The sequence below is a fragment of the Ochotona princeps genome, chromosome 29, assembly GCF_030435755.1.
Source record: "Ochotona princeps isolate mOchPri1 chromosome 29, mOchPri1.hap1, whole genome shotgun sequence".
Taxonomy (NCBI): domain Eukaryota; kingdom Metazoa; phylum Chordata; class Mammalia; order Lagomorpha; family Ochotonidae; genus Ochotona; species Ochotona princeps.
Genome location: NC_080860.1, coordinates 13,633,683 through 13,647,512, shown reverse-complemented (window position 1 = coordinate 13,647,512; position 13,830 = coordinate 13,633,683). Strand labels below are relative to the sequence as shown.

At 47.9% G+C, this 13,830-nt stretch overlaps 1 protein-coding gene across 1 annotated transcript in view; it reads right to left on the bottom strand.

Annotated features, from left to right (window-relative positions):
* SEZ6L (seizure related 6 homolog like) overlaps positions 1-13,830 on the bottom strand; it is a 188,815-nt gene that overhangs the window by 52,491 nt on the left and 122,494 nt on the right. The window contains exon 2 of the mRNA XM_058657007.1: positions 1,183-1,974. Within this exon, the coding sequence (XP_058512990.1) occupies positions 1,183-1,974 (792 nt within the window). The remainder of the gene's footprint in view (positions 1-1,182; positions 1,975-13,830) is intronic.

Here is a 13,830-nt window from a genome sequence, read left to right as displayed (position 1 = left end):
TGGCATGCTGCCAGCGGCCACCTGAAGCAGTCTACAGGGACGATGGCCTTGGCTGGGCAACGCTCCTCCCAGAGGGGTGAGCTGGAGCTCAGGGAGGGGGCCATGGCTGGTTCTGCCTCTTGCACCAGAATCACACCCAGAGTTGACACGCTATGGGGCAGGGCCACAGCCCATGTATGCAAAGCTGAGCTGCGGTGTGTGTTGGGGGTCCTCTCCTGTGCTTGCAGCTGGGACATGGACACGCAGGGCAACAACATGGAGGGATCTTCATGGAGCATCTTCCCTTGGTCTCCATGGAGACTGGTCCTGGGACTCAGTATGGCACATTCTTCAGATCCCCCAGAGCCTCTCCGGGTGCTTCCCAACACCTGACACGCATACCCGCGCTGCAAATAGGGTTATGCTACACCGTCTGCAGAATGACAACAAGGCAAAGGTCTGTACATTTTCTGATGTGGTTGGTGGGAGCCACGGCTGCAGACCAGGGCTGCAGCTGAGAAGGTGGCTGCAGTGGGGACAAGTGGAAACATCTCTTCCAGGTTGGTGCCTTCCCTTCCCAAGAGGTAACAGAATCCTGTCCCATGGGAGAAAAAGATGTTGAATACACTGGCTCCACCCACTTGCAGTGTGGTCTCAGGGGATACGCAGGAGCAACAAGCCCTCAGTTGATCTCCTCTGTATATTTCTTACTTGTTGATGTATTATTTATTTGGAAAGGAAGAGAGAGAGAGAGAGAAACTCCTGTCTGCTGGCTCACTTGTCAAATGCATGCAATGACAAGCAATGGGCTGGGCTGAAGTCAAAAGCTGGAATCCTGATTTTTCATGTGGGTGACAGGGACCCAAGTTCTTGAGCCATCCTTGCCTGCACATCCAGGGCACTGCAAAGAAAAGTGGAGCTGAAACTTGAGCCCAGGAATTCTGATAAGGGATGTGGTTGCACCGAGCTGTCTTATTCTGCTGTGCCAAATGCTTGCTTCTCTCTCTCCTCTTTAAAATCACATCACCCATTCTGAGGCACAAGGCCCAGCTCTAAGCCCTGGCCCTGTAGATGGATTATGATGGTGGGGCGTGGGCTTCCAAGGAACCACTGTACTGCTTCCCCCATGTCTCCTGCACACTGTGAGTGCCTCCTGGCTGGTGCAAGGCAGGGGGGCATGGGACTCTTGGGGGGATTGCATACCTGGGGCCTGTTCAGTGGTGATGACTGTGGTGGTGATGATGGTGGTCGTGGTGGTCTCCTGGCTCTCCTCTGAGGCTGACCCGGTCAGCTCGTTCTCCGCTTTGTCCATCAGGGTCACAGGACTGATGTCCTGGGCTGCATCCTCATGGGGCTCATCAGGCACTGTGGGTTCCCCAGGGTCTGGCCTCTGGGGCAGCGTGTGGGCCACGTACGGCTGCGAGGTGAAGGGGGAGATCTGCAAGGGTGCAGGTGTTGTGGGGAGAGTCTCCTCCTTGCCATCTGGCCAGAGGGCCACCTCTGAAGACGGCTCTTCATCCATGAGGGGGTCTGGGGCCTCCAGGGGCTGGGACTTCTCCATGGAGGAGGAGGAGGAGGAGGAGGAGAAGGTGGAGGAAGCAGATGACAAGGATGAGGAGGAGGGGGAGAGATCCAAGCCCGAGGACTGGGACCCTGCCCTCTGGGTGGCTGCTGTAGAGGTGGCCTTTGGCCTCAGTTGCTTCCGGGCTGAGTTCACCTGCTTCAGAGAAGGCAGCTTCTTTCGAGGGAGGAAGGGATGCTTGGTACCCGCCTCCTCCGGCAGCACTGAGGACAGAGCTGGGGCTTCAGAACCAGTAGGGGTCGCTATGCCTTCTACCTCCAGCTCGCCAAGCTCTTTCTCTGACATGGCAGATGGCAAAGGCCGCATGGTCATTCCCTCCCGGGAGCTCTCTTTGCTCAGACTGGCTTCTTCCAGAGCCTCCGAGGATAGAAGAGCAGGACCCGAAGGGCTGGTGTCTCCCTCTGGGCTGGCATCTTGGAAAGAGAGAAAAAGACAGTCATTAGCTGGAGGTGAGTGGTCCTCCAGCAGGCTCTCAGAGTGACCTTCCTAAGGACGTCCCAGCTGTCCTGCCAGGCTGGCTTCTGCATCAGCTCCTTGGGGCAGGCATGTGGCCTAAGACCTAAGATGCTCCTATTCAGGCTGTGATGCCCCTACATGACTTTAGAGAGCCGCCAGCCCCTGTCTCCCACTTACTGCCTGCTGGAAGGCAGCAAGGGAGGGCTCGGATCCTCCAGTGCCTGCCTCCCATGTGGGAAATCTGGTGGGAGTTTGCAGCTCCTGGCTTTGGCTTGGCTCACTGCTGGCTGTTGTGGACATTTGGGGAATAAATCAGTGGGTGGGAGCTCTCCATGTCTGTGGGCTTCTGTCTCTTCAAATAAGTAAATAGAAAAACTTAAACAGCACCTCCCTTCTCTCTTGCTTTCCCTTCTCACTCACTTTCTTCCTTCTTTCCTCCCTTCATTTTATCTTGTCCTTCCTTCCTTCCTTCCTTCTTTTCTTTTCCCTCCATACTTTCCTTTTTTGCTTTTCTCCCTCCTGTCCCATTTCCTTCCCTCCTTCTCCCATTCCAGTTCCTCCTTCCTTTTCCTGAAGACATAAGCCTGGTCACTCTGGGACTGAGGTCAAGAGTTTAAGAATCTTGTGGTCTGGAGAGAGAGAGAAAGGGAGAGAGAGAGAGAGAGAGAGAGAGAGAGAGAGAGAGAGAGAGAGAGAGAGACTTCTGTGCTAATGGGACAGGGAGGATGAACTGCTAGCCCAGTCTGCTGGCCAGGACCATGTCTCACAGTTGTACACCACACAGGGACATCCAACTAAGAGAATGCATGGGGGAGGTCTAAGCCGTGCACCTCAGCTCAGGTTTATAGCATCCTGGGTCTAGAGGAGGGCAATTTTGCTTTTCTCTTTTGCAAAGTAATATAAATATGTCCTTGTGAGAAACACAGCGTGGCTGAAGCAAGAGAGGAACTGCAAGGGAGGAGGGGTGGAGGGTACTGAGGCTAAAGCTGAGTCAGGTCCTGGCGCGCCTCACCTCCACCATGATCTTATGATTGAGTTTTGTCTTGAAAGTGAACTTGCCTGCAGGTGCCTCTGATGAAGCCGCACCCCAATAAGCACATCATAAGCTGAAAATGGTCATCCTAAAATGCAGGTAATTCACTATGCATAGCTTAGCAGCACACACACACTCCAGAGAACTGGTTGATGGGAGGTTAACTGGCACAGTGGTTTCTGCAGCCACAGTGAGAGAAGCAATCATATACTGCCTATTGCTAACCCCAGGGCAAGAGCAGAAGCCGAAACGCAAAGTATAGGTTCTACTGAATGTACATTACTTTAGTTCCACTCCACCTAAGTAAAAAATGAAAAAAAATGCAAGTAAGATGACCCCAAGTTAGGGAGTGTCATAGTTTTTTGAAAATGTGTTTATGTGTTTGATAGGCAGACAGACAGGCAGACACAAACTCCTATACACAAAACTCCCAGTCGCTGATTCACTCTCCAAATGTCCAGAACAATTGGGGCTGGCCCATGCTGAACCTGGCAGCCAGGACACTCAACACATGTCTCCCATGTGAGGGGCAGAGACCCAGGCACCTGAGCCATCCCCTGCTGCTTCTCAGAGTGTCCATCAGCAGGAAGCTGGAATAGGGGGCAGAGCCGGGACTTGGACCCAGGCAGTCTGAGGTGAGAGGCAACATCCTAGCCAATGTAACTGCTGCTTGCAGATTTCTGTCTGTGTCTGGCACAGCTGACCCAAGTAGCTCTCAGGCAGAATTCAGCTTGCTTGGAATCAGCTTTGAACTTCAGTTTTCCTGGCTGTCAAATGGATCTGTTCTTCCCTGTCACCGTGCAGTAGGCAGAGATACGCTGAACACCCTTGTGAGTGTGCAGGAAATGCCAGCAGCTGTATCATTTCTACTCCCCTGCTGCCCTCCGCCACTGATGTCACAGCCCCTGCTGCCCCTCCCCTTGGTAGGAAACTGGAATCTGAGAACATTCATGACGATGATGGGGAGACAGACAGGAATGACATCACTGGGACAAAGGTTACTGGATGGAGTGTGGTCTCTGAGGATCTGCTGCTACAGATCCTGTAGAGCTCCAGCCTCCGGGCCTCCAGCACTGTCATTTAAATTTATTTGTTCCACCATTAGAAAGCCTCCATTTATTTTCATGGACTTGGCAGCTGCGGTGGCTTCATCTGGAGGGACGGCGACAGTTTGCAGCTGGCACCGGCAAAGGTTCCTGTTGTGTGGCATTGATTGCCAGCCAGTGTTAACTCCTGGTCAAGGCCACCATGCAGCAGGAGTGGGCCCCGGGGATCAGAGGGTGGCGGGAAGGTGTGGATGACACGAGAGGTAGGTCAAGGTCGCTGAGAACCAAGTAGGCTTCCTGGTCCCAGGTGGGATGGATCAGACTTGGATTTAAATCCTGCCCTGTTGCAGTTAAGGGCTGTGGGGGCTTCCCTCAATCCTCTTAATTTTTCTGACGTTCAGGCTCCTGTGTAGAATGGAATCAATCTGTCTTGCCCCATGGGACTGGAGTGGATGGCGGTGTGCTGGAAGGCTGTGGTTTTGACGCTCACAGTGGCTTTTGTCAAATGCTAGGTGTTGGTTGCCTTTATGGATTGTGGAGGGAGAAGAAGCTGAAGGGGGAAGGAATAGAGAATGAGGGTTTGGGACACACAGCTCTCAAACCATGCTGTGGTTCGATGCAGACAGATGGATGCTGTCAGAGGCTGGGGACAGATGCCTGGGTAACTGCTCTGTCCAGGTCCCCGCTGTCTTGCCTATTTCAGCAGGGACAGCTTCTCCACATTCTCTGTCTGTCACATGGGCAGCTACATGAGGGAGGACTTATTTGAAAGGAGGAGGAGGTGGAGGAGAGAGAGAGAGACCATTCATTAGTTCATTTCCCAAATACGAAGTTAAGGTTGGACTTCACTTAATCCAAAGCCAGGATTCAGGAACCCAGTCCAGGTCACCCACAAGGGTGGCAGGGATCCAAGTACTTGAACCATCACCTGCTGCCTCCCAGGTCGCACATCAACAGGAAATTAGAGATGGAGGCAGAGTTGGGACTTGAACCCAGGAACTCTGATATAGGCTATGGATGTCCCAAGTGGTGTCTTAACTGCTACCTCAAATGCCCAACCCTGACATTATTAGTTTTGTGTGTTTTTTTTTTTTAATAACCAGGTCATTATCAGTGATTCTTAGAGCCATTTGTTAACTCTACTGAGATGGGCCAAGTGACTGCCAGATCTTGATACTGGATGATCCTGGGGGGCTCAGTAGTGCCCCCATCAACATGTTCCATGGATTGCAAGGGAGAATGAGAGGAAGGGAAAGATAGGGGAGGGAGGTGGGAAGGCAGCAGGAGGGAGAGAGGGACAGGTGAGGAGAGAATTGTTGGGGGAAAACAATGTGTGTCATTTACACACAAGGAGGTGACAGCAAGCTCAGCAGTGTGCCTTGGCCCTAACAGCGGTGAAATTCAGAACATTTTATTTTTGATGGCTTCATTGAGTGCTGAATGTGTGCCAGGCAGGCACTAAAGGCTTTATTTCCTTTAATTTTCCCCAACTTTATTATGCAGAAATTCGTCTTCTTATTTTACATCTGAGCAGAGGTTTGGGGCTTTTTACATGAAGTTTAATGTTGAGCTCACACAGCACAGCTGTTTCAGATCTGGATTTCACTGACTCGAAAGACCATATGACTTGCCCTGGTAAGATATATAGGGTATTGGGCAGCAGGGTGGGATGGTGGAGGTGGAATTTGGCTCAGCAACTAAGATGTCTTAGTTCCATATTGCAGGGCCTGGATTTCAAAGCTGGCTCCATTTTTGATTCCCACTTCCTGTTCACGCCTGGGGAACAGGGGTGGGCGTTGAAGTGAGTGAGTTCCTGCCACTTAGGTGGGAGACCTGGATTGAGTTTCTTGCTCCCTGCTTTGGTGCCAGCTTGTAGCGGTTTGGAAGGTGAACCAATGAGTGGCAGTCTGTCCCTGTGCCTCTCAAATGAATGATTAAAAAAAATCAAACATTTAAGAGAATCAAACTATGGGGCATTGTCAGTTGTTGTTCTCAGCTTGAAACAGCCTCTTCCCCTCTACATACGTACACTCTTGTATATGTATTCCTGCTAGATGGGCTCTAGTGTTCATTTAACCTTGTGGAGGGTGATTCCGCTCCAATCACCCAAACACAGACCCAACACATGCCTCCCCGCATCATCCAAATCCTCCAAGACTCAGACCAGCTAACACAGCCAGAGGCAAATGTAAGAGCAGCCCCATTCATTGCTGCCTCCCACTTGCCCATTCTCCAGCGTCTCCAGGATAAAGGATGCTAACCACTGCAGCTACCAAGCACTGCAGGAAAGTACATCCAGGTGCTCATGAAAAAAACAGATTTTTCACGTGGCAGGTAAACTCACCTCCGTTCCCCCACTGTCACTGCCTCCTGAGACAGTACACTCCTTGGGACCTTGCTGGAGGATTTCAGTTCAAGATAGGTGAATGTGCATCTGCCATTCCCAATATGTGCAGGCGTCAGGCCTTGTTCTTAGCTAGAATATGAGCTGGCCGAGTGCCTGGCAACGCTAAGTCCCACTGAGGATTAGTTAAAATTGGATTCTAGGGCCTCAGAGAGTCAGCAACTTAATAACTTGTTCTAATAGGCTGATTTTTTTTTCCCCTGGGGCTCCAATGGCCACTGGTTAAATTCACTTTTGATTCTTAGGGCACTTAAAATTTGTGGTTGTAGTCGTCACATTTAGCTGCTCTTTCCTTTACAACGTACATTCAATGGTTTGCTTAAATGATGTCAATCAATCCATCAATCACCCAATGAACGCATAAGGGCATATGCTTTCTCCTTTGGTTGACACAAAACTCTCTAAAGATAAGGCCTTTGTCCTCAGAGGCTCAGGAAGACAGACACCCACTGATAACCAAATACAGAGATCGAATAGAAGAGATTAATCTTTAATAACATGCAAACAGATGCTGCTAACTTCCTAGGGACAGTAGTGAGCAACGGTGGTCTTGGCCACCCACATTGGGAGAAGAGCTAGCTCTCCTTCCCTCTCACCTTCCTCCTAACTTTGATGTGGAGATGGGAGGTTAGACTGAAAGGAACTCAGCAACATGAGAAAAATCACACGTTCTAAAGCTATGGGTGTATCTTCCAAGTCCAGTGGCAGCATGCCGGGAAAGGTAGGAAATTTCATGTCACAGCCTATTACTCTGCAGGTACAAGGTGATACAAGTGAAGGAGCGGGAAGTGGCCATCGGTCCTGCTGCAACGGTCAATGAAAAGATATAAAATTCTATGGCGGGTCTGAGAACAACCAGACACTCAAGTGAAACAAATTGTGTTACAGAGACTTGTATTTTGCCTGGAAGGCATGGTTCTACCACAATGATAATTTTTGTTGTTGCTTTGGGAGGCTGGAATCTTTGGTGATATTTCCTTTCCTTTCTGTTTTTTGGCCTAATAAGCACTGAGTACTTTCTGAGATGAAAAAATATATACAAAAAGAGCTGAGCTCAAATACTGTCTTTATGGTTGAGGGGTCTGGGAAGGCAGAGACACATTGGTTACCAAGTAAACACTTCCCCGGGCCACTAACTCATTGGCCTTCTTTGGTACACAGTTTCCTTGTATAGATGACGACAATTCTTCCCTCCTAGGACTGTTTACAATGATTACCTTTGGGCGGAAGGACTGATGGGTGAATCAATGGCTTTATTTTTGGTAAAAGGCACGATTAAAATGTTAGTCACTACTTGAGTCATCAGCCACTGGTTATTTTCTGGACTTTTCAGACTTCTCAATAATTGCTCAGCCTGCCTTGGTGGGTTTGCTTGATGCCAACAAGGACAAAAACGAAAGATCATTGTCACAAGTTGTTCAGCGAAGGAGCTTGAGGTTCAAAGAGAGGAGAAAGAACTACAGCATGTCAGTGGCAACCACTAAACAAGGTTATCAGAGGCTCAAAAATCCTGTGCCAGAACACATCAGACTAAACCAAAAATAAAACCCAGGGAATCTGGACACCATAAGGACAATCAATTCATTCAATGCCTTGTACATCTGTCTGGGATCTCTTTGTTGGGATGAGGGTGTCGATGTCTAGTACACCGAGCAGCATCTCCAGTCTCCTGGCAATCCTAACTTCCTATCACCTTCTCCCGACTGTGATAACCAAAACCTATTTCAAACATTGTCAAATGTTTCTCAGAAAAACTCCTGTGGTTGAGGACTACTGGGATATCATCATAATTAACAAAACAGAAGTTACTTGACACTGCCCTCAGCACTGAGCAAAGCTTCCTCCTTCTTCCTGGAGCTGATTGTTTTGCTTGTATCACTGAACTTTGATATTGCATAAGGTCTTAGTGCGAATTTCATTTTAAAGATAAAGAAATGGAATGGAGGGAGGGCTGAGTTTCCTTGTCCCACTCATATGTGATGGTTGTTTCATCAACTATTGATCCATCTGGTCACATCTATCCATCCATCCACACATGCATTCGTCCATCCACCCATCCATCCATCCATCCGTCCATCCATCCATCCACCCACTCATCCATCCATTTATCCACTCATCTATCCATCCATCCATCCAGTTTTACCACATGCCAGTTATAGGACCAGGCAACAGATGCTGGCACCCAGATGTTTGTGTCAGGTAGTGAATATGCAGAGCTGATGAACACAGCTCTGGTTTGTTCCAGTTCAGAGAGAAACCCAGATCACTTAATCCTGTGGGAATGAGGATTCCTGGATAAAGCCAAAGCTTGAGAGGACTTTTGAGACAAAGGATAAAGGTGGGGCTTGGCTTGGGGGAACCTGAGGTCTCATCTGTTGGCTCAAGTGGCATACTCTTGCCAGGTATCCTGATGTTTCGATGTTCTGCATTCACTTGGCACAAAGTGCATTCCAGTTGTAAGCAATCCTGTGAGGTTGACAAATTGCTCTTCTTGTTTTACAGCTGCAACAACTCAAGAGGGTGGAAAAGGGATCTACCCAAGAGTGTAGGGTGCATTGAGGTGGAGGCAGATGCTTTCTGAGATTGTTTTTTGTGTACTTGCCTCTTCCTTATGTTTTTACATTTTTTTCCCTTAGAAAAGAATCTATTGAAGAAAACATCAGAAAAATTCAAAATGTAGGAAATCAAAGGTGTGCTACACCCCTGTCCCCGCCTCCCTGTTTTGCATTCTAGAGGAAGCATTGCGAATGCAGTCTTATTTAGTCTCTAAATAAAAATGCATTGGTACAAAACTAACAAAGCTTTTTTTTTTTTTTAAACCTTATAAGGTATGACATCTCTCACGCATGTGTGACTGGGAGTCTTGTGCTGTAGACTCAGCCCACTGCTGACTGTAGGTAACATGCCGGACTGCCACTTGCCCTCTCTGAACCTCATTGTTCTCGTCTGGAGGGTGGGACTCAACCAGCCGTGTCCTCAGGGTTGTTCCAGGGTGAGGTGCATCATGCCTGTAAATTACAGAGTTCACCCAACATCTTGTCAGCCACCATATGCAGGCTTGTCATTCTCTCCCAGTCTGAACATTCCAACTTATTACGTGGCATATATTTCTCTGTCACTTACGGAGAAATGTATTTTGAAATAGTTCAGTCATTCAAACAGAGTTATAGATGAAAGTAACAAATACTCGTGTACATTCATCTTCATCGTAGGAACTAGGATGTGGTGGGAGGGTGTTTAGCAGGGTGTTGAAGACACTGCCTAAGATACTTGCACTCCAGGTGGGAGTGCTGGCAGTCAAGCCCTGGCTCTGGCTCCTGACTCCAGGTTCTTGCCAGTGCAGACTCCAGGAAGTGGCTGTGGTGACTCAAGTTATACAGTTCTTGCCACTCCTAGGGGAGGCTAGGACTGAGTTCCTGGCCTCTGGCTTTGGCTTGACTCCGTCCCAGCCATTGAAAGCTTTTGGGGGAGTGAAGAGTGAATGGCTGATTAGGACTGGTTAGGAACTCTCTTGCTAGCTGTTTGTCTGCCTCTCAAATAAAGAGATAAATGAAAAGTTATTAGTACAACTATTAAAAAATGAAATAGAGTACCGGAATATGAGAACACTTCCAAAATGTTCACGGAAAAATGGAATTAGAAGACAAGTTTGTTTTGGAGGTAAAAACATTGAAACCCATGCAGAGGAGGGCTTTTTTTTTAAAAGAAAATATATCTTATAAAAATTGCATGAATTTCAAAATTTTGGGGAACTTTAACGAGCTTATATTTCAATTCCATTTCTGCAAATCACAGGCTTCTTGAAACATCCTGGTTAATACATGTTTGTATATGAATGTGTGTGGGCAGAAACCACTACCTATTCAAAAATGATGTGACACATTGAAAAATAATAAAAAGAGTGTCACGTCTAGCCAGCACAAGTCGGTGTAAAGTGAAAACAATCAAGACAGAGTGGTGTGCGTGCCAACTCTCCCACGTGTGATAGAAACACCTTTGGAATCAGATACTGGGGAGAGCTGCTTCAGTGACACACTGAGTTTTGGGGTGGGAGACAGGTTCATTTTTGATCGTCATGTTGTACAGTTTGGTTATTTGGTTATCCCTGTTTTTATAGCAGGGATGCAAATGTTAATTAACTCCCTTGGATTTGTAATTGCATTTGCAGAAGAGGGCTGGGACTACATCTCAGCTCCACCCTGATGCTTTCTCATTTCCATAAGGATCAGGTAAGGCTGCTTCCTGCTGTCAGGAAGTCCCAGGGAACAATTCTGATCTACCTCTCAGTCCCTCCTCTTCTCCTCCAAATCAGGAGGGTGATCGTATGGGGGGATTATGGAGTCTCTGCTCTCATAGGCGCTTACCCACAGTGTAGAGTCCCTGAACTGAAAGATGACAAGCTTAAGCTGCTTTCTCCTTCTTTTCCACTTCCTATCTTTTTTTCTTGCCCTCCCTCTTTCCTCCTCTCTTTCTCTTTTCTCTCCTGATTTCTCTTCTTGTGTCCGGGTACCCAAATCTTGAGACGGATACAGTGTAGACATCTGTCTGGCACCTGCCATTCCATTACGCCAAAGGGAAAGCTTGTCCCATCGGGCTCCTTTGCCAATTTTTTAGTTAAAATTGAAGATGAAGACCAGTGGGTTGAGTAATGACCCCTCTGCTCTGTCTCCAAGTAGACTAATCAGACCCAAATGGGAATCTTCATTTGTAGAGCGTCAGATACCTCAAATTCCCCTCTTTCCACAGTCACTCTGAATTGGGCCCCACCATGGATTTATGCCAAGTGACTCCTTGGGAATGATCAAATGATCTGATTTTGTGTTTTATGTTGGGGAAAAAGAATCATCAGGTGTGGGTGGCTAGTTCTTTTGATGGGATCACAGGGACCTCTTTGCTTAAAACCCGGTGACTTCCTATCACACTGAGATCAAAACCCCTTTCAATGGACCACAGGGTCTTTGGGAGTGAGGCTCTTAGATGCCTTTCTCTCACATCTTCTGTCCTCATTTCTCCCTGCTCACTACATTGTGGTCTCATACTTCTTTACCTGCACCTTAAAGCTTCCAGCAGGTTCCTTTTACACCGAAGGACCTTGGCTCATGCTGTCCCTAGGCCTGGAGCTCTCTCCAGCTTTACACTTCTTCTTGGCTGGATCTTTCTGGTCCTTTAGATCACATCTTCTCCACCTGTGAGGTCACTTTCTACCTTCAGGAACCTTATGAGAACAGGCTGAATCTGGGTGGTCTGTTTCATGGCTCAACATGGTGGAAGCTGCTTGTAGCCTCGATAGTCCCTTGCCTCATACTATTGTCCTGAATGTTGAGCAGTGGTCTCACTTTCTGTCTTCTCTTAAAGCTAGGTGAACACACACACACACCTTATTTTTCATAGGCTGAACAAGTAGGTTTATATTGTTGCCTAGAATTCCTCTTCACTCATGAGATCGGAAACCAGAGCTTGCTTAGCTAGGATAAAGCTGACCAAGGAGAAACCTTTTGAGGGTAACAGCGTAAGCCATGTACAAAGATACAACCTGTCTCTTTGTGAAGTGTCTAACACACTGTCAGCACTGCAGGCAGTTGCGATTGCTCAGATAGATGTTAATAAGGAATCTACTATGCATCACATTGATGGCCTATGGAATAGGTTCTTGCAAAGAGTTACGAATGGTGTCAGCCGCATTCTATCTTTGGTAACATTACCCAGGTAGAACACACCCAAAAAATATTCACTGGAGTCCTCTAAGAAGCAAGGTAGAGGAAAAGGAAGGGGTGGAATGCAGGGAAGTTGGAACAGGACACACATCCTCTATCTTTGAATTTTCTTTAGAGTTTCATGTGAAGTAGACGCTGGACGTCTAGTAAGGGAGAAGAGAAGCATTTTGAAGATGCCTGGAAAATGCTTAGGCATTGATGCAGCTCCCAGGAGTTCCAGTATTCTGAATGTGTCTGTGCATGGGTGATAGGGGCAGGGTGTAGTAGTCATGACCGTAGAGGCCCCAATCTTACTCTGGGGAAATCTACCAGTCTCATGGGTCAGTTGTTCCAATCCAGTTTTCTCCTTAGAATTCAACCAGACACATTTACATTCTGCATTGTCTTTCCACTTGGAGGTGAATTTATTGGCAGGGAGGTAAGTGAGAAGGAAGATGGAGAGGAGGAAGCAGAATTCATTGATTGACTGTGCAACACAGCCATTGGGGAAGCACAGGGAAACTTTACGACTTTCCAACTTCCTTTCACTCTCAGATTTAGGCATTGGGAGAAAAATGAGATGTCTCAAGCAAAGCCTCTTCACCTCTTCCTGCAAGGCCACCCTCTAAGGGAAGAGAGAGTGAAAAGGACCCTCAGAAGAACCTCCAGGGATCATCCTCACTAGGCAGGTAGGACTTAAACCAGCATCCCTGGCATCATAGGTAGGGGCTTACCCTGTTAACATGCTGGCCCCAATGCTTCCGTTTTTCAGAGAGCATAAAAACAGCCCAACCACTTGAACCACATGATTTATGGCAACAGCAGGAAGGCAAACAAGTCTAACCAGAGAATTTGCTTGTTGGTCTCTTCCTTTTTTTCTGGTGGCGCCATCCAGCACAAATGGCTTTTGGTGCCAACAAAACTGCACATAGGAACTGGTACCTAGAATCAACCCAGGGGGCTGCAGGAGATTTGGCAGCAGATGCTGTGTGGGCAAGCTTGGCCAGGCAAGAAAAGATTCAGAGTTTTGGCTCAAAGAGTGATCATCTGAGAGTATGCAATTCTCCCGGATGGATGGGGCTCCGTTGTCTTTCATGTGGGGTTCAGAAAGCATCTCACAGACTTTCATGTCTCGCATTGCATTTCAGAAAAGCAACCACTGGGCACTGCATGTCTTTCCCTGTGAATGAGCTGGGGAATGGGTGGAAACACAGTGTGATCTTGCCCTAATGTGTTTAACAATCTGGTTAACTGTGACTGACATCAGTACTAACTGATTAGCATGGCAGCACACCTCTCCCCTCCCAGCTCCGTCTCTACCCCCTACGCCTACTCCCACCTCCTCTGGCCCCCATCCCATTCATGCCATTCACATCCTGGTGTGCATCTTTGTGGTTTCTTGCCAGTAGTGAGGGAGAGAGGAACACAGCATGATTTATTTGTGCACAGGGAAATCAGTGAGTCATTGCGATGGGGAGACTGACACAGCAGAAAGCTTGGAGAGCGAGCTCGGGCTGGGAGATGGCTTTGGATTTAATTACCTATACGCTCACGTAGGCAAATACAACCCTTGGAAATGAATCCAGACAATCCGTGGGTTTAAAAGGCGTCGCAGTAAATGGGCAATCTCTCTTCAC